Source organism: Dendropsophus ebraccatus, chromosome 4 (assembly GCF_027789765.1).
Source record: "Dendropsophus ebraccatus isolate aDenEbr1 chromosome 4, aDenEbr1.pat, whole genome shotgun sequence".
Taxonomy (NCBI): domain Eukaryota; kingdom Metazoa; phylum Chordata; class Amphibia; order Anura; family Hylidae; genus Dendropsophus; species Dendropsophus ebraccatus.
The window spans coordinates 140,765,131-140,789,270 of NC_091457.1; the positions used below are offsets into that span (position 1 = coordinate 140,765,131).

At 45.2% G+C, this 24,140-nt stretch overlaps 1 protein-coding gene across 1 annotated transcript in view; it reads left to right on the plus strand.

Moving 5' to 3' along the window:
* Positions 1-23,406, plus strand: part of ADSL (adenylosuccinate lyase) — a 38,962-nt gene extending 15,556 nt beyond the window's left edge. Inside the window, exons 5-13 of the mRNA XM_069968886.1 lie at positions 5,058-5,229; positions 7,364-7,410; positions 7,716-7,806; positions 11,029-11,098; positions 15,314-15,461; positions 17,014-17,104; positions 18,725-18,814; positions 20,740-20,916; positions 23,270-23,406. Coding sequence (XP_069824987.1) covers positions 5,058-5,229; positions 7,364-7,410; positions 7,716-7,806; positions 11,029-11,098; positions 15,314-15,461; positions 17,014-17,104; positions 18,725-18,814; positions 20,740-20,916; positions 23,270-23,356 — 973 coding nt within the window. The 3' untranslated portion in view covers positions 23,357-23,406. The remainder of the gene's footprint in view (positions 1-5,057; positions 5,230-7,363; positions 7,411-7,715; positions 7,807-11,028; positions 11,099-15,313; positions 15,462-17,013; positions 17,105-18,724; positions 18,815-20,739; positions 20,917-23,269) is intronic.
* Positions 23,407-24,140: the final 734 nt, after the last annotated feature.

The window sequence follows — 24,140 nt, forward strand, 5'->3', positions numbered from 1 at the left end:
TCACAGTAAGATGCTCCGCCCCCTCCCGGTAGGCCCCGCCCCTTTTCGGGTGCAGCGCGGACCGTGGCATTCCCCCTTTTGGCTCTCTCCAGAGCCTGCACTGAGGGATGCTGCTTCCCCCTCCCCCTGCCATGTGTGTGTGTGTGTGTGTGCGGTCTCCTGATGGAGCTACCACACACACTGCCCTTCTATTCCAGCAGCTTGGGACACTTGATGCACCTCTCCTGCCACCTACTGGTGGAAGTGTGTTATTACACCATTACATATATGAGAATGGCTTGCATCATGTTTTATTATGGCCAATGTTCCATATAATGTTCCAGCAACCCTTGGTCTGCAGATCCAGCATTTTTGGTGCTGGTTGACACCTCTGTGTCAGATTTTATATATATAAGATTACATTAATACTTATATACAGACACTCTGGTTCCCCTCCAACCACATACGCACAGACACATTCCCCATCACCATACAGTGTTTCTGTGCCCTCAGTGAGATCCTCTGCTACATGGTGTCACGAGAAGTTCATGGAACCAGACACGTTACCCGCTATCCAGGCGGTGTATCTGTGCTCTGAGCAGAACCCTCTGCTACATGGTGTCACGAGAAGTACATGGAACCAGACACGTTACCCGCTATCCAGGCGGTGTATCTGTACTCTGAGAACCCTCTGCTACATGGTGTCACGAGGTGTTCATGGAACCAGACACATTACCCGCTATCAGGTGGCGTATCTGTGCTCTGAGAACCCTCTGCTACATGGTGTCAGGAGCAGGACACGGGACCAGACACGTTACCCGCTATCCAGGTGGTGTATCTGTGCTCTGAGAACCCTCTGCTACATGGTGTCACGAGAAGTACATGGAATCAGACACGTTACCCGCTATCCAGGTGGTGTATCTGTGCTCTGAGCAGAACCCTCTGCTACACGGTGTCACGAGCAGGACACGGAACCAGACATGTTACCTGTTTCCAAACAGTGTATCTGTGTTCTGAGCAGAACCCTCTGCTACACAGTGTCACGGTAAGTACACGGAACCAGACACGTTACCTGTTTCCAGACAGTGTATCTGTGCTCTGAGCAGAACCCTCTGCTACACAGTGTCATGGTAAGTACACAGAACCAGACACGTTACCTGTTTCCAGACAGTGTATCTGTGCTCTGAGCAGAACCCTCTGCTACACAGTGTCATGGTAAGTACACAGAACCAGACACGTTACCTGTTTCCAGACAGTGTATCTGTGCTCTGAGCAGAACCCTCTGCTACACAGTGTCACGGTAAGTACACGGAACCAGACACGTTACCTGTTTCCAGACAGTGTATCTGTGCTCTGAGCAGAACCCTCTGCTACACAGTGTCACGGTATGTACATGGAACCAGACACGTTACTCGTTGACAAACTATCTCTGAGCAGAACCCTCTGCTACATGGTTTCACAAGCAGGACATGAGACCAGACACATTACCGTTCCTAAGGGGACTACTGTGTTCTTGAGGCAGAATCCTTTGCTAAATGATGTCGCAAGCAGGACATGGAACCAGACACATTACCTATTACTATGCTGTGTTCCTGTGCTCTCACAACAGAACCGTCTGCTACATGGTTTGTTAGACAGGTTATGGGACCAGACTCATCACCCATTGCCAGTCGTTGTTCCGGTGTTACTCAGAGCTTCCAGTCCTGTCACTCACTTCACCCATTAGCGGGCGGTGCTTCAGACCTGCCTCTCATCTTCATGACATAGATTCCTTTACTACATGATGTCACAGACATAGAACTGGACATGTTACCCCCTCCCAGGTGGTACAAGGTTATTCAGACCTCTGCCCTCTGCTGCATGATATGGCTCCAACTACATTACCTGTAGTTCGGTGTGCAGAGATTGTGGTATTCTGTTACACGATGTAATACACAACCTTCAGGTTTGCTCACTATCCTGGTGATGCTGGGCAGTTCTCGTATCCAGTCCTCATTTACATAGGGACACAGTCCTAATCTCTTCCCTGCTCCCAGGGCACACACTGTAGGCTTCTGTTTACAGGTCTGACCAGGCACGTTACCTGTTTCCAGTCCAGGTATTTGTATCTCTTGAATGCTGGTCTTCTGTTACTTACTGCTTGCAGCTAGTCTGCTCGTGTTACCCTGTATATTACCTTTCATCCTCGTAGGACTTCCATGATCTGTGCCTGTCACTTCAGGGGATCATCATGGGGTAACTTGTTACTACACCATGTTGTCTTCTATATGTTTCCACTAACAAGTCTCATTACCTGCTCTCAGGCAGCGTAACCTTGTTGTATTCCTCTTGGGCTGTATCCTTTCTAAAGCCCAAGCATCCTGCTACGTGTCCCACTACACGAGGTACAGGACCCCTCATTTTACCTGCCCCCGGACTGTTGGACTCTCATACTCTGGTCCTCTGAGTGGCCGGCAGCATACAGATCCGGTCACTATTTCATCCTGGTACTGTCAGGGTAGTTCTTCTGTCCTTTGTCTGGGCATAACTACCATGTTCTGGCATTTGTCTCGCTGGCTGTTCCCCAGTAGTATGGCTTGAATTGCTTAGGCCGTCCCCTCTTTGATCTGGATGAAGTGAGGCCTCTCGGCTCCTCAGGTAAAACAGTAAAGGGTTTCTTCTACCCCTGGTGTATGTAGGACATCAATTGCCTACATGACCATCACAGTGCTACTTTAGGACTTCTCCTTCTGCATCTGCCTATGGCCAACATGGCAAGTATTTAGTCTTCTCTCTTAGGCAGCTGCAGTCTCACAGGGTGAGGATTTCCTGTTTACTGCCTGCACTGTTTCTCTACCGTCCTAAGCATAGGTGTATGGTCTCTTCGTGGTCTAGCTTCTCCAGGTGTCCTTGCTTGGTCATATGGACTATGAAGCATTGTTCTCAGTTCAGGGTTTTGCAGTGCTCCCGCTTACACCATTACTCCTTCTCCCTGGCTTAATGCACTGTTGTGCATGACCCCCCCATCCTGGTTTTGGTTTTTTACCACTCAGTAAGAAAATCTTCAAGCAGCCCTTCCCTCCTCCAGGAGGATGGAATATTTAGTATAAGTATCCTCCTGAGGACTGCTATTCCGTAATAGCTTCTTCCGACAGGCAGGTGTGGGTTTCTGACCCTCACTGGCCTCTATGAGCACTCCTGCTTGAATTCCTTGTCCTTGGTCTTGTTGTTGACTGGCCATCCCCCTCCCTTATGTTGTCTCCCATGTGGATTCCTTGAGAACTTAATCCCTTAAGGGTTTCCTCTCCTTGGAAACAGGGTTGTTCACTGGCCCATTCTGGCAGGACTTACATTTGCTGTTCTGCTCTTACCAAGCAACGTCTCTGCTCACCCTTTGAGGCGTTGGTTTCTGGATCTAGTTTACATATGGACTCTAGTCTATGTATTACCTGTTGTGCCCATTGTCCTGTGACAACTCCCATGCCCATCAGCCTTACCTTGACCTCCCTTGACAGTTTTCTTCTGGGACTCCAGGCTCTCGAGTACCTCTAGGCTTCCTTGGAGCGGAGTGTTTTATATGATTAACCTCCTTTCTAAGGCTCTAACAGCCCATGGAGTTGTTTTTTCCCCGGCTTACCGGCTTTCCTCTGCTCCTCTTTTCTGCCGGGCACTGCGGGGTACCAGGTACTACTGTACTCCTTCCAGGACAACTTACTCAAGATTCTGATCTTGTTTTTCCTTCCTCCAGCTCCTTCCTTCCCTGGACTGCATTATGCTTGGACAGCTTTATTCTTCTTATTAACATGTGTTTCTCAGATGGGATAACTCATATCATAGGCCATGGCTTCTCTTGTGCTCAAGTTTTGTCTTCTCAGTGAAGACTGTACTCCTAGGCCTATGGAGCTTTCAGCCTGGCCATTCTTCCCAGCTCCATAGTCAAGGACGCAGCTTCTCCTGCATCTCATGTGGCACCTTCTATGAGAGACTCTCAGTCCTCTCTCTCCTTTATTTGACGCCTTAGACCTCTATGTGCCATGAAACATTTTCCAGTCTCTCCCGTCATGGTTGTATTTGCCTTTTATTCTGTTCTACCTCAGAGTAAGTCCCTGCCGCCTGTGGTCACCCACTTGGCTGGGCGTCTGCTTTTTTTCCCCACATCTAGCCTACTAGTTCTGTTGGACTCGATGTTACATCATGTTGCTGGCTTCCAGGACGGACACAACCCACTCTGTCTGCCGTGCAGCACGTTGCTCCAGGGACTAGACACTTTTTCCTTTGCTGCGGACCTGTAGGGGTTTTCTCTGATGCATTCAGCATCATCCCTTGCTCTATTCCTAGTTGATGGTTGTGTTGGTGCTATTCTGTGCCTTCTCACCAAGCGCTCTTGTCTAGCGGTTATCTTTCCCACCCCATGGACTGCTTTTGGACGTCCCATGGTATCTGTGTCCCCCAATAAGACGCACGAGAAAAGAGGATTTTTTACTCACCGTAAAATCTCTTTCTCGTAGTCTTCATTGGGGGACACAGCACCCACCCATTTTCTTTTGGGGTTTTTCCTCGGTATGGTAGTTTTCTCCGTTTTTGGTGTTATTCCTACTTTACCTGTTCTTGACTTCTCCTACTGCTCTTGTACAAACTGGTTTAGCTCAGTGCCTGTGGGCGGGTATATCCTGCTCAGGAGGAGTCACTTCCTTTGTTTCTCTTAGTGTCAGCGCCTCCTAGTGGCAGCAGCCTATACCCATGGTATCTGTGTCCCCCAATGAAGACTACGAGAAAGAGATTTTACGGTGAGTAAAAAATCCTCTTTTTTGTGGCATAGCTTAGCCATACAGAGACATCCAGTAAAATATATATTTATCTTTTATAAGGATGCCATTCTATCTTTCCTTTTCCCAGTTTATACTTTTGTTGGATCCAGTGGTGGATTTAAAAAAAAAAAAAAAAAAAGTATATATTTTTTCCTTTATGTCAGTCTTATCTTTACAATCCACTCTCTGTTTTTGTTTAATAAAACTGCAATTTGTGAACCTGCCCTAATACGGGTAAGCCTGAGGATTCCATTATGTATACTTAGTATGATTACAATTGTTCTTCTGTAGACCGGCTCAGCTGACCACTGTAGGAAAACGTGCGTGCCTCTGGCTCCAAGACCTGTGTATGGACTTGCGCAATCTGGAGCGTGCTAGAAATGAACTCCGATTCCGAGGGGTAAAGGGCACAACGGGAACCCAGGCCAGCTTTCTGCAACTGTTTGATGGAGATCATGACAAGGTACTGGAATCTTTGGTTTACCCTCTGAGAATTTCACTTTTATTAAAACACTGATGAGCTGAACACGAGAAGGACTTAAAGTGTAACTATCATTCTGCCATGTGTAGCAACTGTGTAGTTGCTGAAGCTGTATAAGGATGTCCCATAGATTTTGCTTTAGTGCTTGGTTAAAAAGTTTGGGGTTTAAACGTATATCCTGCTGCCAATGTTACTATCATTCTGCCATTTAAAGCGACTCTATACCCACAATCTGACTCCCCCAAACCACTTGTACCTTCGGATAGCTGCTTTTCATCCAAGATCTGCCCTGGGTCCAATCGGCAGGTAATGCAGTTATTGTCCTAAAAAACAACTTTTAAACTGGCAGCCCCATGCCCAACGGGAGTATCTGTGCCCTAACTTTGCACCACCCCTCTGTCCCTCCTCCCCACCCTACTCATCTTTAGGATTGCCACTGGAACATTTTCTCCTGTCTGAACATTGGACATGTGCCCATGTGCCGTGCTTACACAGCTGTGGAATTGGAGACAATCTGCCTGGAGCATTCCTAATGATGATGAGGGACAGGGAGGGTGTGCTAGCCTAATGCATACACAATCTAGGCCACGGCCGTTGGGCACCGGGCTGCCAGTTTAAAAGTAGTTTTTTAGGACAATAACTGCATCACCTGCCGAACGAATCCCAGGACAGATCTTGGATTAAAAGCAGTTGTCCGAAGGTACAAGAGTCCCTTTTAGAAAAAAGAGATAACAGAAAATTTTGCTTGGTTGGGATCTGGGTGTTCAGATAGAGCAGGAGAAGCCAGTGACTGAGTGCTTCGCTCTCTGGCTTGCTACTCTTCCTAACTTGTTGCATAAGATAGACATCATTGTAAGTCTATGGAGGCCTTCTGCAATGATTTGAATCAAGCAAGTCAAGTGGTCAGATATACGCTCCTCCTGATCCATTACATCACTTATATGCCACAGTGAGACTAACTTCCCTGCTTCAAATAATTGAGTAGTGCCATAATCGTAATAGGGGAGAAGTAGGGGTATAACTCAGCGCTAACGTTTAGCATGGTGTCAGGAACATGATCACACCAAGTGCTTCCGGGTCAGAGACACACGCGACCGCACGTCAGAGGTCAATGCGGTCACATGATACGCTCAAAACCGGGGGAAAGAACCCGACGCATGCGCACTCATGCGGAGCGTAGTTGCCAAGGAGACAGTTTAAGGAGCCGTTTAATGTGGGTCTCCTTGGCAACTACACTCCGCATGAGTGCGCATGCGTCGGGTTCTTTCCCCCGGCTCTTCCGGGTTTGAGCGTATCATGTGACCGCATTGACCTCTGACGTGCAGTCGCGCGTGTCTCTGACCCGGAAGCGCTTGGTGTGATCATGTTCCTGACGCCATGCGCAGAGATTCATGCAGGTGATTTTTATATTTCTTAACATCGTGACTATGAGGCATTTTACATCTGATTGGCTGGGGTTAATTAAAGCGGCCTATATAAAATCGGATCCCACGATACAGCGCCACCCCTCAATAAAGGCGTTTAAGCCGAAACGTATGTCGGGGCGCACGGCACTGGGCTTCTGTGTACTAACACCTATGAGGTATTGAATATTGTATCCTTGGGTGTTTCTTGATCCTACTAGTCTCGCCTGTTTGATTATACTAAGGGGAAGCTGTACTATGATGCTCCCAGTGTATATATTTCTGTGTAACCTCTAGCAGATTTCATCTTCATTACCTATCATATTGCCCATGTGCTCTGCCAATCCAGTTCTGATTCTTCTTTTTTCTGTTATTAATTTGTATTTTAATTAAGAACCAATAAAAAGTTATTTTATTAATACTATTTGGGTTTTCAGCTATTTTTTTTTGTAGGTTTTGTTGTCCTCTTCCTGAACCATGTAGCAATAAGTTGAAGCCTGCACCTTCAGATCCCAACTGATCAAAACGTTTGACATTTTAAATAAACAGTAACACTTTACTTTTAGAATTCTCTGTGAAAGCAAAGCTTTATCAAAGTTGGGTCTTGGTTTTTAGACTGTTCACACTGGATCCTTTAATAAATGGTTAATGATGAATAGGACTGGTTTAGGTCAGCATTGGTGTTGGAATTAACTTAGTGTTTTACTGTTTAGGTGGAGGAGTTGGACAGACTGGTGACCAATATGGCAGGGTTTAAAAGGTAAGCTGGGCCCCACAGACATGTTTAAAGTTTAGTTTATGTCCGTGATAATGATCCAGTTTTACATTTCGTAGTTTTACATTCTGTATTTTGAGCCCTAGCTGGAAGTGAAAATAAATATAAATATAAAAATGGGCTTCATCCTCTGGCTTAATAAGCAATCTATATAATATTATATAATGCACCAAGTAAAATATGATGTGTGGGTAGAATAAAGAATAACAACTAAAGAATATGCCTTGGAGGGGAGAAAAAGGATTATAAAAATGGACTCACTTTTTTTTTTTTTTCTCTTTGTCTTAAAGGGCATATATAGTTACTGGACAAACCTATAGTCGCAAGGTGGATGTTGAAGTCTTGTCTGTCCTGGCCAGCTTAGGAGCCACAGTCCACAAGGTGGGTGAAATCCATATTGTGATATACATTCCATTAGTTTATAACAACAACTTGACAGGCTGTAATCACGTTCTTGGTGTGCAGTTAGTACTAGAGATGAGCGCAACTTGAACATGCTCAAGTCCAATCGATCAGCATTTGATTACCGGTGGCTGAAGAAGTTGGATGCAGCTCTAGGGAGTCTGGAGAAACGTGGATACAGCCATAGGCTGTTGGGCTTTTCCTTGTACAAAGTAGCCAGTGAACAAACAAAATTGCAGTGTAAACCATAGGGGAGGGTGACAGTAACAATTGTGATAGAAAAAATAGATTCTGTACAATCCACCTTATGATAGCCTTTTAGACCTCATTTTCACCCTCCCCAGTATTCAATGGTCCTAGTTACTGCTTTTTGATGGTAAGCAGTGTGGTTCACAGACTTCATAACACAAATTATGCTTTTATGTACAGTATATCCCCATTGAGATACTTGGGAACATTATTTGTATTCTGTGTCCCAGCCTTGTATATAGGCATTGCATCCTAATATCTGCAGTGCTCTGTAGCCGCAGATAAGGTCAGGACTTTAATATCACATTAGGTAAGACTGGGATTCATGGCGATGTAGCAAGCGCCACAGCGAACAAAAAGCACTTAGCTTATCTGTTGAGTCAGAAGAGGAATTGTACATAGCGGTGACATAATGACAAAAACTGCAGTAAAATCACAGCTGTGACTCTTCAGCTCAGTTCTAGCGTCACAAATGACCTTGTGAATATTGCAGAAGATTACCCATAGGAAATAACAGAGGGTCCTAGACAACTCAAAAACATTCTGCACTAAACCCAGTAGTGATGTTGTGAGGCTTGGAATGACGCTCACTTGTTGACTGACAAAAGATAATCCACCATTGGTTGCATGACTTTCTGTGTAGTAACAGATGTGAGGCCGTATAGTTATCAAGCTGTGAAATAGGCTTTGTGCGCAAATGCTGATCTAGCAGGTTGGTGCTGGCTTACGCAGTAGGTCGGGCTGTCTAAGATGGTCTCAAAGCAGTTATACAGATCATATCCAGTGTTGCCCAAAAATGTTGAGGTATAAGGCAGTGATAAAGCCCCCCTATGTTTTTATAACACTTGGCTAGTAGAGATGAACAAGACTCAAGCATGCTCAAGTTCGATCCCACAGCATTTGAATACAGTCGGCCAAAGAAGTTAGATGCAGCCTTAGGGTGTCTGGAAAAACATGATGCAGTCATAGGCCATATCCATGTTTTCCCAGACTACCTAGGGCTGCATCCAACTTCGTCCATCGGTATTGAAATAGCAAGCGACCTAACTCGAGCATGCACGAGTCCTGCTCATCTCTATTGGCTAGTGAAATGCAGTGTAAACCATAGCAGCATTCTCAGGCTAAGTTTACATTTGTGTTGTCAGTTCTGTTTCTCCAATGATGGAGTACAGGATCTGTCACATGATGGACACCAGCTGAGCCCCAGAAACCTCTTTGACTTATGTCATCCATCTGGTGTCCATCATTTGGAAGGGAAGACTTGTACGTTGTGCTTCGTATGACACATTCTGTACATGAAAACCTGCTGATAGGTACCTGTAGCTGAATAGTTGGTGATGCTGCTCTCATATGTGTCCGCCACACAGTTTTCCAGTTTGTTTGTTTTTTAATAAAATGAAAATATGAAAATGAACCTGTTTGTTGCACTGGGGGTGTCCTTGTTCCTCTCCAGAACAGAGAGACGCCACTGCTTATGTTTATATGAATATGCGTAAGTAGGAGGCCGTACGAGCCAGTGCGCCAAAACCTGCTGCTAGTTTCCCTTTACACATTCCCTAAAGCTGCTGGATTACCTCATCGCAGCTGACCATTACACAGTGTCTATCTTACATTATCTAAGAATTTCTAGTTCATCCCCATTTACAGAACATAAAACGTGCTCTAGTTCCCTAATGTCGCCTCCTGGGTACAATCCACAAACTCAAATCTCGGGGGATGGATAGTAATCTACATTTCTGTGTTAGTATTCTGCATGGCTGCCTGCATGTAAGCACAATACACGACACTCATCCAGTGTAATGTAAAGCTTAAAATGAAATTGTCCTTTGTGAAATGTTGATGATGAGTCTCCACCAATATCTTTACTTTCTACCTTCATGTAGTCAAGACCCAGAAGATGGTATTGACTTGTAACACTGGGCCTATTAGAATACTAGGGCGCATTAGAATACTAGGGCGCATCTTGTGCTCTGTTCATTGAGGTGTATAGGTCTTCTCCCGCAGAGTCCTGTTAAGATGTGGTTTTATTAAGATGTAATTTCCTCTATTTTCCTTGTTTGGCAGCTGTTCATAGAACATTAAACTCCAATATAAGCATTCCTGTTCACTCCTGGAGATTTTTTTTTCTTTAATAGCAGTAATCCAATAGGTACTCATCCTTCCGAACTGGAGCATGAAAGATGTACAGAAATGATACTACGAACTACCCAAACAGACTCTTCATATTACACTTATATGATATACAATAATCCATAATATTTATTACATTGTACACTAAAATCTGTATTCCCATGTCCTAAACTTTTTTTCAATGACTGGAAAAGCTGAAGAAAGCAATTTTGCAAACACATTGCATTAGCAAAATGTCTTTCTTTTGAATGTCCACCTTCTCTCGCTGTCAAGTTGACAGAGGTTGCGTTGGATCCCGACCACCGCTATCTGCTATGATACCAGTGACTGGGCAGTCACTGGACTGGTGTATGTTTTCTCTTCTTTTATGTCACCTTCCGGCATCCCACGTGTCTCCAGGGCTTTGATTGTGTAATGCCAGAGGAAGACAACAGAGCTTGTCACCGCTGTGTCTCAACCTCACCCCTCCCGTGGCCCCTTTGCGCCAAACCTGGCAGTGAGGACGGGACACGGTGGGCCGAGCAGAATGTAGGGAGAAGGGCCACCCCCGTTTTAGACCCTGTTATACTGGTCGATGGTCTGCAGCAAGCAAACGCCAATCTTTGTGATTGGTGATTTTTTTTTGCTCTGCCTTGAAGACGCCATGTTCAATCGTGTGGCCCATGTGATTGACATTTGCTTATCCTCATATTCTGTCAGCATATCTAGAAGATCTCTCTGCAGAATGTAAAATATACTGTAGAAATATATGTAACTAGAACTGACTGTTTATATTGTTGTGTCATTCCGTATAAAAGACGTTTTTATCTTTTCCGAATGTAGATATGCACGGATATTCGTTTGCTAGCCAACTTGAAGGAACTTGAGGAGCCCTTTGAGAAGGAGCAAATTGGTGAGTGTGCAGCAAGTATTTCCACTAAATGTTGTACTAGTTAAGCATATAATGTTTGAGGTCTTAAACAAGGTAAGAAAAAAGCAGCGACCACAACTACTGAATGGATGAGCATTTACACATTACAGTCATCCATTCTACATATAAATTAAACTTAGGGTGCCTTCACACGTAACTGATTTCACGCTGCGAATTTTCAGTGAAATCTGTTGCGGATCCAGTGCCTGTTCATCCCTATGAGAATACATAATCACAGTGGAATTGACCCCCCCCCCCCCCCCCACACACACACACACATTACCTGCTCCATACTCCGACTTGCTTCGGGGGTTTTCGGCTGGACGTCCCGCTTGGCCAATCAGTGCCTGCGGCGGGGCAGCACGCTGATTGGATGAGTGGGACAAGCAGAGGCCGGGAACCCCCGAAGTAAGCCGGAGCGGGGAACAGGTGATGCTCCAGCCGGTGGGGGGTTAATTTACATGTCAATCCCACTGCAAGTATTCTCATAGGGATGAACAGGCAATGGATCCGCAGCGGATTTCGCAGAGTGAAATCTGCTGCAGATCCGGTACGTGTGAAGGCACAAAATTTTTCCATAATTGCAGATCTGCAATTATGGACAAATTTAGGCCCGTTGATTTCTATCCGGCTATTCACACTATTCATAGTTTTACTGATCCGCAATCCATCCAGCAAAAAAAATAGGACATCTCCCAGTGCAGGCTGTAATTGCGCAACAATTAGCCAATAGAAGTCTATAGGAGCCGCATTTTTTGCAGACGTTACAAATGTCACCTTAGTTTAAAAACTCACCTTCCCATTTTTTGCAGATCCAGATTTTTTGTGGATTGCGGACATAATTTATGGTCCGGAAATCGCTGAATTCGTGATTGAGGCCTAAGGGTCTATTCCCATGTCCTGGATCTACTGACAAATCTGCGACAGCTTTGTCGCAGATTTGAAGCTCCAAGTATCAATGTAACTAAACTGACAGAACACAGCATAAATATCTGGCTGCAAATTGCACTGAAAAATCTGTCAGTGTAACATGGTTTCCCTCCTCTACATTGCAAGTGGGTGAAATCCATGGTTAAAATCTTCAACAGTAATTGTTATGCTGTTGGATTTAAAATCCACATGACAAGGGTACGTGCACACTACGGAATAACGACGTGGACTGCTCGTGGACTCTGGCGGCCGCGCGTCTCCGCCAGTGCCATAGAAGTTAATTCTTTCAATGGATGGCGGAATCCGCCTGACTATAGAATGAAGTCTGGGGCACTGGCGGAGACGCGCGAGGCTGCCAGAGTCCACGAGCAGGTGCAAGCTGTGGAATCCACAATGTATTTTCCGTCAGCATTCCGTAGTGTTCCATTCCCCTTAAGCAGCATAAAGTCCAGTTTCCGTCCACCATTCCACTGCTTAAAACTCCAGCTCCAGCCTTAGGGTGCGTTCACACATACAGGATCTGCAGCAGATTCAAAGCAAATCAAATCTAGGCCGCAGGATCTGCTGCAGATTCTGTACATGTGAATGCATCCTCAAAGGCAAAATGCACGTGGCGGCCGCAGGGTACGATCACTGCATATTACAGCGGCCTAACACCACACACAGGTGAAGTGAATAACCTTGCTTATTTGGTTACACTGGCATTAGGGTTGGTAGGCAGTAGGTAAATACAGTCAGTAATAAATATCTATTGGATGCAAAACAGATGGGCAGCTGTAAGGATCTGAGTTTTCTTTTCCAAAGGGGAAATTGCAATGGCTAGGTGAGGTCAGAATATTTGCAAAGCAGCAGGTGTTGCTCCTAGAATTAAGTGGTTGGTACGTTTCCCAAGTGCTCCAAGGAAGGCCATCCGGGAAACACATTTATCTGACTAAAGTTGCTTTTACATGGCTCAATATTGGGCCGTGTACGGATGCAAACAAGTGCTGATCCGCCAGATGAGCCTTCCTTTGCAGTGACTTTACATGGAACAATTAATCATATGCCCGGGCTGCATGAATCATTATTGTATCATTTGTACAGCCAGTAACATTCATTGTTATTAGCCGCACATCTAATATTTACACAGAATGATGTGTTGCCGATATTGCTTTACCGCCACACAAAACACCCTCTCGTCAATTGATCGCGGACTCAGATTAGTGCCTGCCTGATTGTTTTTCGGAAACACTCATGGCTAATATTTGGCCTGTGTAAAATTAAGGCTCAACAAAAAATGTTCGGCATGAAAGGGGTAATGTGGGATTAGTAAAAGTTTTCTTGCAAAATCAGTACCAACCTTGTGAAATGTGGTATTACAACTCATCGTCTTTGAACTGAAATGCAAATTAACTGGGATTAAATGGCTAAATTTTTTTCCAATAAAGTCCGTCAGTGTGGGGGGTGTCTGTCATAAGACAGATCCATGAGCATTGTGGTGTCTGTTATAAATGGAAAGCACAGTGGTAGTGTGAACAGAACCCAAGATCACAGCTGAAAGTATTGTTAGACCCACTAGTTAAATGTTTGTACCCACACTGATACATGAAGCGTAAAAACAGCACAATGGAGGCTGTATTGCATATACCAGGAATCTTCTCCCTCGGCAGTAAATCACATGTATATGGCTGTATGGTAGCATCTGCTTCTGCAGGTTGAGTAAGAACAAACATTTTAGGTACGCTGTCATGCCCAATGAGGTGGGTAATGCACGTTTTCAGCCTTGATGGAGTCAACATGAAAGCAACAAAATAAAGATGTATCACTTCTAGTCCTACTTGGAAAGATCAGTGTGGAAAGTAAGCTAACCAGAATGTAGAGAACAAACTCTGGGGAGCGAATGCTGAGCCTCCTCCAGATGTGAACCCTCTGGATACCAATGGTTATTTCACTTACTATATCACACATCAGCCAGTTGAATTTTTTTTTTGTTTGTTTTTTAATCTGACTTTTTTTTTTTATCAGATCTTTTTTATTAAAAAAAAAAATTGTGTTTTTTTTTTTGTTTGTTTTTTTACAAACATAGAAAGTGTCTGGTTTTCACCTATCCCCACCCTAACCCAAACACCTTACCCTCCCAAACCAGATATAAAAAGTAACATATTCATTAAGAAAGTATGTAGGTAGCCATGACAATTAAGTGAAGCCAGTCTCGTAATGCAGATCAGAATAGAAATCTGTACATTAATGCAAAGGGCATCCCCCAGCCGTGTTCATCATACAGCAGACAGGAAAATAAAAGAAAAAACCAACACAATAACAGAGCGCGCACGTATATCCAATCTCAAACACTCTCCTACAGATATGTAAGAAAATTATAAGCTATGTTAGACAGCGTCGCCAGTTCTTCTAGCGGAGCTAGCATGGTAGTCAGCCAGTAAAAGAGAGGCCTCCATCAGATTTCTCCGGAGGAGTCTAGATGGAATACCAGGGGCGTCTATCCAGGGGCCCCATATAGACTACAAAAAAAGAAAAGCTATGAAAAAATTTGAGACTCCCTTTTCCAAGCGAATAATGTTGTTAAGTTTAGCAATTAGTTCCGCAATCATAGGTGCGGTAGGTTGTATCCAGTGTTCGCTATTAATTTGCGAACTTGGTAAAGAATTCTACAAATCGCCAATTCTATGCCTGAGGGTTCATCCTCCTCGCTTATTAGTCCCAAAAATCTATGACTTATTTGTAAGTGTAGTTGTGTGTCAGTGGGTGTTATGTTGCTTTTTAACTTTTTGTGCAGTAAGGGTGTCATGGGATAATTTTTATTGCTGTTGTGCTTAGGACATGTACTTAAAAAAGGAGAAGTCCCATGAAAACAAACAGGGCAGCAGGGAGGTGTGACAACATAATAAAGTATACTTACTCATCCCTTGCCCCACTCAGCACTGCCTTACCTATCTCTGACCTGCCACTGGCCTCCTGCTGCTGCAATGTCACACACTCTGCTGATGGATTGCCTGCTCAGCCAATCCGTAACTGGGGCGAGGACACCACTGCAATTACTTACAATCGGCGGAGCATTGCCGCAGCAGGCTGTGACTTACCAGGAAATCAGGAGAAAATGACATCCGACAGCTGTGGGAGTGGCGGTACAGGGGCACAGGGATGGTTAAGTATACATTCTTTTTTATATTACCGCACACCCGCCTCCCTGACAGTGATTTGTTTTTTTATTTTGCGTGACACTTGCTTTAATATATTTACTTTCATCCTTTTTTTTTTATTTTTTCCCAGGATCTAGTGCGATGCCCTATAAGAGAAATCCCATGCGTTCTGAGCGTTGCTGCAGCCTGGCCCGTCACCTGATGACGCTCATTATGAACCCGCTGCAGACGGCTTCTGTGCAATGGTTTGAGCGCACACTGGATGACAGCGCCAACAGGTAAATGTATCCTGTGTGATCTGCTTTGTATTGGCATTTACAATGATGCACACATCCCCCCTCTACGAAAAGAAGACTATAAAGTGCTGAAAGCTGCATCCGCACACTGGTATTATAGATTACATCAGAAAGGACTACATCTGTCACTGTGCTATATGTATTGTGCCCCAAATCTTGTGTTAAATGCACAGGCATTGTCAAATACATGGCGGCATATTATCAGCTTACTATAGCGAGACCTAAACCAAAGCTGAAAATATTAATTTTCTCTGGGTTAAGTTGATTCTCTCGCTGTCTAGGCTCTTTGATTCCGATCAGATGGATTGGCTTGGCACTCATTTGCAATCCCTATACACGACTCCATTAATCATACAGCCAGGCCATGCAAACTAATGCAAGATCGTTCATGCTCCCATTTGAATGCATTGTTATTGGCCGCACAAAATGTTCAATCATTCGTTTCTTGACATAAAGGTCACCGCATCCACATTGGTGTAGAAAAGTATCAAAATGTTATTAGTTCATATTAAAGATGGGTTTCACTCCACACAGAGGTGTTTAAAGGGAACCTGTCACCCCCCGTGCCGGGGTGACAGGCTCCCGACCCCCCATTAGAGCCCCATATACTTACCTAATCCCCCCGGGTCCCGCTTCTGGATCCGGTCGGGTGATGAAGATCTCAGCCGCTGCAGCCTGACACGCGCGCTGAGAGATGAGTCCAACACCCATAGAGAATGACAGGAGAGTCCAGCGCTCCGTCATTCTCTATGAGCATTGGACTCATCTCTCAGCGCGCGCGCCGGGCTGCAGCGGCTGAGATCTCCAACACCCGACCACCTCCAGAAGCGGGACCCGGCGGGATGAGGTGAGTATAGGGGGCTCTAACGGGGGGTCGGGAGCCTGTCACCCCGGCATTTACGTCCATTGTCATTTAGGGGTTAAGCTCAATTTAAGACCGTTGTATGGGTTGAAAGGTGGGCAGTAGAGATGAGCGAATTTGCAGTAGGAACGAAGCAAAGAGCTTTGTTCCTTTCTGTATTCTGCTCATCAGTCTTCAGGGCTTTGATGTCTGCTCCGCTCCGTGCCGCTTCTCCCCAGGTGCTGGGAAAAGATGGATCCTTTTTTTTTTCCAGCATCTTGGGAAGAGCGCAACAGAGATCACTTCAAAGCACCATAGCCTGATGAGCAGTCTCTTTGCTTTGTTCCTACTGTAGATTCACTCATCCTTAATGGGCAGGAATAATATTTTGATGCTTTTTTGCACCCCTTTATGTCAAGGTGCTGTGATGATTTTTGGACCTGTGTGTTCCTGGGGTGGGTGACAATCCATCGTTGTTGGGCGTGCCCGACAAGACATTACTATTACATACAGTGTTGTTATAAGGTGCCTTGTCCTTTAGCTAGTAAAGCAAATGAAATGTTTAGACAACAGGGGGCAGTATAACATTAATAATGCATCTTGTAGGCAGTGAATGTGTCCTAATCTAGAGATCTGAGCCCCATGGGATAAAAGACAAATTAACATTTCTCTATATTTGTGTTTCTTCTCTAGACGTGTTTGCTTGGCGGAAGCTTTTCTGACTGCAGATATTGTACTCAGCACTCTGCAGAATGTCTCGGAAGGACTTGTGGTTTATCCTAAGGTAACACTGACACGAATAAAACCCTGATCTAACATCAGTATCTTGGTAAAAGGTTGTCTGCTACTGAGAGTTGGGTGCAACTAAAGACCCTGTTACACAAAAAGATTATCCGCCTTACTTGGGCAGTTATCGGACGCTAAGGACGATAATCGTTTTGTGTAATAGGACATGTTAGAAGGCCACGATCAGCTGACATAAACAGTGTCGGCTGATTGTGGTCTTTCAACATGTTGAAAGTGCACGATTTGTGCAGTGATGGTCTGTTATGCGTCGCTCTGTGTAATAGGAGTGACAGCAGCAGACCACCGCTGACTTCAATGGGGAGGGCAAAGAATCTATGGTTATACTGGCACGCCCTCCCACTGCTCCCCACGCCCCTTCCGCTGCTCCCTGCTCGATGTCTGTGCGTGTAATAGCACAGGCAGCGAGCTGGTAATGAGGGAGAAGCGACCACTGAGCTGTCAGGTCAGTGCTCACTTCCCCCCTATTATCACACCATAAACACAACTCAGTAGCTCTATTCTCATATTTACCTCTCACACGGGTTACAACCTAAGCATAATGTGTAATGCAAACAGTCCACACACCCAGGAACACCAATGCTGCCAACCCTTATCAAATATGGGTGACAGGTCCCTACACCACATACACCTCTTTCTTCCTGGTAGCTTGAAGGTCTCTTCATTATGTAGAAAGAGAGCCCTCTTTCCCAGCAAAAATTATGAACCCCCACAAAAAAACCTAGAAGTTCCATAATTCATCAAAGCAAGAACACAGAGCAACCAATAATATAGTTTTGATTCCCTTTAACACACATTCATTTTGTATACTTTAAAAGAAAAACAAAAAACTTACACCTCATCTGTCCGAGTCCCGCTCCCGGGACAGAGATATCCCGGTCAGAAGCCGGCGCGCGTTGTGGGAGAGGTCCGGCGTCCATAGAGAATGAATGGAGCCGGGCTCATCTCTGCACAGCTCCATTCATTCTCTATGATTGCTGGACCTATCTCCACAGCACGCGCACCGGCTTCTGACCAGGAAATCTCCGTCCCGGGATCGGCTCCCGGAGCGGGACTCTGCGACATGAGGTAAGTATAAGGGGATCTAGCCGGGGGTCGGGAGCCTGTCACCCCGGCATGGGGGGGTGACAGGTCTCCTTTTAAAGGGGTTGTCCAGGCTTGAAAAAGGTGCAGCTACATTCTTCCAAACACAGAGCCACCCCTGTCTTCAGCTTGTGTGTGTTATTACAGTTCAGCTTCATTCAGTTCAATGGAACTGAGCTGCAAATCCCAAACTGAGAACAAGAGGGGTGCTTTTTCTAGAATAAAGCAGCCATGATTTTCTAATCCTGGACAACCCCTTTAAATGATAAGATGCTGCCTGGAATTCTCCTAAAATAAAATTGATGAAATAATAATGTGAACGCTCATTGACATATTTTATTATTCCGAGCTGGTGCATCATTTGCATAATAATGCAGTAATATGAATTATTAATAATTGCGTAGCTTCTAACTGAATAAATTGTGCCGCTCATATAAGATCTGATCATTGCTGCGTAATAGACTGTGATCTGACTTTTCTCAGTCTGGTTTTCTAATCCTTCATTTCGTTACTTCAGGTGATTGAGAGGCGCATCCGCCAGGAGCTTCCATTCATGGCCACAGAGAACGTGATTATGGCGATGGTGAAAAGTGGAGGGAATAGGCAGGTTGGTTACAACACTATTATATACTGAAATAAAAGCTATTTCTGGAACTTCCACACAGAACACAAAGGGGGTAAAGTGATAGTAAAGAAAAAGCACACCCATTTTGGTTGTATTCTCTACATGGAACCACTTCTATGCAGAAACTGCAACCAGTCTGATATTTCAAATAACCTGGGAACTGAGACCCCTGAAAACCTGGAGGAGTTCTCAGCTGGGTGCTGTCTCTTCTTGCTCATAAAGGATGTGTTCACACTGAGCAAATTTGGCGCAATTTCGCCCTCTCCACTCAAAGAATTTACATTTCTCTGAGCTGAGGGCCGCGGCAGCAAAGGAGCGTGCTCTCTCCCATAGACTGGCAATGACACACTGAGACAGGCGGAATTCTACCCTTAGGGTATGTGCACACTGAGCAATTCTAGCGGAGTTGTAGCTGAAAGATTTCTGCTTGAAATTCCTCGCCTATTCTGCTCTGGCAGAATTTGAGTGGAATCCGCGCGGAATGCAAGCGGAATTACCAGCAGAATTCAAACCCCATTGACTTCTATAGGATTCCTCTAGTGGAATCCTCCCAAAGAATTGACATGTACATTCTTTGGGCGGAATGCGGATTCTGCGCGGAATTCCGGACGGAAATTTACTCTGTGTGCACGGGCAGTCGGAAATCCCATTGTTCTCTATGGAAGGAGCAATGTTGCATTTACACGGGCGGAATTCCACGCGGATTCCGCTAGAATTTCTCAGTGTGCACATACCCTTAGGGCTCATGCACACTGAGCAAAAGATGAGGAATTAAAGAGGAATCTACTCTTAAATTCTGCTTGAAATTCCTCTAGTAAAAGAATGAACAGGGCAATGTCTCATTGTGTTTAATGGGATTTCCGCTCTGTTGTTCACACTGCAGAATTTCCAAGCAGAATTTTCTGCCGCAGATCTGCTTTCCGCCCAAGGCTATGTGCACACTGAGGAATTCTCGAGGAATTGAAGCAAAAAGTTTTCAGGCAGAATTCAAGCAGAATTTAAACCCCCCATTGACTTCTATAGGATTCCTCTAGCAGATCTACAGCAGAAAATTCTGCTCGGAAATTCTGCAGTATGAACAACAGAGCAGAAAACCCATTGAACGCAATGGGACTTTGCTCTGTACATATTTTATGGGAGGAATTTCAAGCTGAAATTCCTCTTCAATTCCTCACCTAATTCCTCACCTTTTGCTCAGTGTGCATGAGCGCTTAGTGTATGTGCACACTGAAGAATTCTCGAGGAATTGTAGAGGAAAGTTTTCTGCTTGAATTTCCTCGCCTATTCAGCTCAGGCAGAATAGGAGCAGAATTCGAAAGAAATGCTAGCGGAATTCAAGCAGAATTTAAGCCCCATTGACTTTTATAGGAATCCTCTAGCAGAATCCACCTAAAGAATGAAACCCGTTTAATCTTCGGTCAGAACGCGAAATCCGGACAGAATTCCGGATGGAAATTTCCACTATGCACAAATTTTCCAAATGTGCACAGACAGACTGAATTCCCATTTTGCTCTATAGAAATTAGTAATGTTGCATTTAAACAGGCGGAATTCCGTGCATATTTTGCTTTGTTTTTTTCCACTCCTGGTTTTGGATACAAATAATGAGCAAAACACTATAGGCTGGAATGTACTAAGACTATCATCCTACACATCAGTCAGTCTTCAGTAAATTCCTGCTGCTGTTGGATTTGTTAGATGAATCTGCCAATTCAGCTGCAGTCAGTGCTCGGCTAGCATAGCCTTCTGCTGAATTTATGGCATTTACCCGTGTCAACTGTAGAAAATCTGCCGATGGTTTACACAATAAGTTGCGACTTTTCTGCATCTAACAGAGGAACAATACAATATGGCCTGCACATACAAGACAGGTATTTATAAAACTTCTGTGTTACTCTCTGCATTAGGACTGCCATGAGCGCATCCGGGTGCTCTCTCAACAAGCTGCTGCCGTAGTAAAGCAAGAAGGTGGAGACAACGACCTGATCAACAGAATCCGTTCTGACCCCTACTTTGCTGCTATTCACGGACAACTGGAACAATTGCTGGACCCAAAATCTTTTATTGGCAGGGCTCCCCAACAGGTGAAAATAAGAGCACTTCCATATGGCACCTTTCCTACGGTAACGGGCTCCTTGCATCATGATTCATTATGATGCCGGAAGCTCCTAAGCTTTACAGGATTGATATTGCCGAGTGGCTGTGTCAGTGATATAGCATGACATTTTAAACGGTTTTTGAGCTCCTGGCATCATAACAAATGATGATGCTGGAAGGTCGGAGGTCCGGTCCGCAAAATACTGTCCATGCACGGACAATATTTTGTGTACGTGTGAATGGCCCCTTAGCATTTAGTCATTTTATGTTATGCTTACCATGTATAGCATAATTGTCCCAAAGACATTATTACAGCAAGCTACAGTGCATCATCACTTTAAAGCATAATTGCTTTAAGGGTGGGTTTACACATACAGTATCCGCAGCGGATTTCATGCTGCAAAATCCACTGCGGATCCCTTCATTGTGGCTTCAATGAGATTCCATACTTGTACCGTGCTGCGAGTATGTCAAAGTCGGCCCCCTTAACCCACTGCGGCCCGGTACATACTGTACCAGGACCGCGCTTCGTGGGCTCCCGGCACTTAGACATTCGTTGCACTGTCCCACTCAGCCAATCAGTGTGCTGCCCTCACTGGTGTCCGACCTGCGTGCCCCCGGGGATTTCTTGATCGTTGGCCCAGCTCCATTCGTAACAATGATCGTCATGTGACTTGTGGCTCAATTTATTCTCTGGAGCCGCTGGAGAGAGCTAAGTACAGCACACTTACACGATGACCCTTGGCTCCATTCATAATAAAGGAGCCGAGACGCTGATAGAGAGAATCCCCAGGGGACACTGAGGTCGGAGCCCTCACAATCTCATACTTGTCCCCTATCCTGTGGATATGGAGCAAGTAAATTTAAATTGGAAAACCCCTTAAATTAACACCATATTAGTGTGTACTTGCGGTTCAGGGAAGAAACAGAGTGCTGCACCTCACACCTATGGCTGATACTAGTGCCGCTAGGCTAAATAAAAAACACATCAGAATCTTGTGTATGAATTGATCAAGCCATACTGCCCCATGTACCTCGTGCCGGTATCTGATACACATGGGTCCCTACACTAAGTCCACACCGTGCCAGTCAGTGGCCACCAACCCCGCAGGCGTGCACAGCCAGGGAACGGGGGCCATGTGACGGCCCTGCGACCCCCATGCCACAGGACCAGACCCATAGGTGACTAGTATCAGCCATAGGTGTGAGGTGCAGCGCTCTGTTTCTTCCCTGAACCGCATTTTGTTTCTCTCTTTTCTCCGTGTATTGCACTCCTCCTGGTGAGACCCACATGACCGCAATTAGCAGGAGACACCTGAGTGCACATGGTTTTAATCCCTCCTGTTTTTTCCCATTCTGTTTGCTGCAGCTATAGTGAGTGTAATTCCTTATCCAGACTTGTGCTGCTTGGGGGCGACCTTCTCCGCCGGCGGTGCTGGCCGGGTTCTGGTGTGGTGTTTTTGGGTCTGGTCCTGTGGCATGGGGGTCGCAGGGCCGTCCCATGGCCCCCGTTCCCTGGCTGTGCGTGCCTGCGGGGTTGGTGGCCACTGACTGGCACGGTGTGGGCTTAGTGTAGGGACCCATGTGTATCAGATACCGGCACGAGGTACATGGGGCAGTATGGCTTGATCAATTCATACACAAAATTCTGATGTGTTTTTTATTTAGCCTAGCGGCACTAGTATCAGCCATAGGTGTGAGGTGCAGCACTCTGTTTCTTCCCTGAACCGCTTAGTGTGTACTTGGCTAACCTCTCATTACAGTGTATAAAATCACCAGTCAATGCTTAAAGGGGTACTCCGGGCTGAGGTTATTTTTAGTGTATGGCTGGGGAAGGGGTGGAATTAGAGGCCGCCGGTCACTTACCTCCCCGGTTCCAGCGCCGGGTCCCCAATCGCGCCGCCCCGTTCTTCCGTCCCGCTGCCGCTTCCTGGTCTGAGCTGCGGCTTGAGACGTGACGTCTCAATGCAGCTCAGCAATTCAGCGGTCTTAGTGGGGTCCCGCCTCGGACGCTGAATGGCTAAGCTGCCTTGAGACATCACATCTCAAGCCACAGCTCAGACCAGGAAGCGGCAGCCGGACTGAAGAACAGGCGGCGCGTTCCGGGATACGGCACTGGAACTGGGGAGGTAAGTGACCGGCAGCCTCTATATCTACCCCCTCCCCTGCCATACACTAATAATAACCACAACCCAGAGTACCCCTTTAATTCAAGCTCAAACCTGCTTTTGCGTGAAAAGGGAGTTATCCAGTCTTCTAAAATTGATTATCTATTCTCAGGGTTGCCAGTCAACATTAGACATCATTAGATAATGTATTCTTTATCCATTCTCTTTCTAGGTGGTGAAGTTTTTGAAGGAAGAGGTGACTCCATTACTGGCCCCCTACCAGAATAAAATGGATGTGAAGATTGAGCTGGACCTTTGATATGTGCCAAGATGAAATATTTATTTTGGAAATAAAATATACAGATGAATCCTATACACAGAGTGATCCTTTATGGGAAACCCGGTTGTTTAACTGCACTGCCTGCTACTGTTCTTCTCTTCTCTTGTATTTACTGTGTTGCTTGATATTATACTTGAAAACCTAAGACTGATCTTGAGAATTTTCTTATCCTACTAAGTTACATCACTTAAAAAAGGACAGGGGTTAGGGTCCTAAAATATCCAGGGCCTCTGTACTGAGCTCAGTAAGAAGTGAGGGCTGTAATAGTTGGCCAGCCAGAGCCTGTCTGTAAGTAAGCAATGATCTCTGTGGATGACACCTGTTTACAAAGCTGTTACATGGCAATATTGCCATGTTCAGCCGATAATTGCTGCATGTAATAGAGCACTTAGATGCTGTTCACATTAGTGTTATGGTTTTTAATTTTTGACATGTTCATGAACAATGGAACAGACAAAAGTGTAGCACGGATGTGAAGAGTGTTTCGGGTCTCACATTTAATGAATCAAGCACTGTAGTCTAATAGTGACTGCATTTGTCCAGTGAATGTCATGACAGAAAAGCACAGTATAACATGTATACTTACATACAACCGGCCAAACATAGTCACAGTTAGACTAAATGTGGTCTATTATAGCTTATGGCTGCACTGCAGTTTATGGATTTAATAAACCTTAAAACGTGATGTGATTGGACTTAAAGTGATACTGTCACCCCCATTCCGTAAGAGGACTTCTCTACACAGCTGTAAAGCTTAAATTCT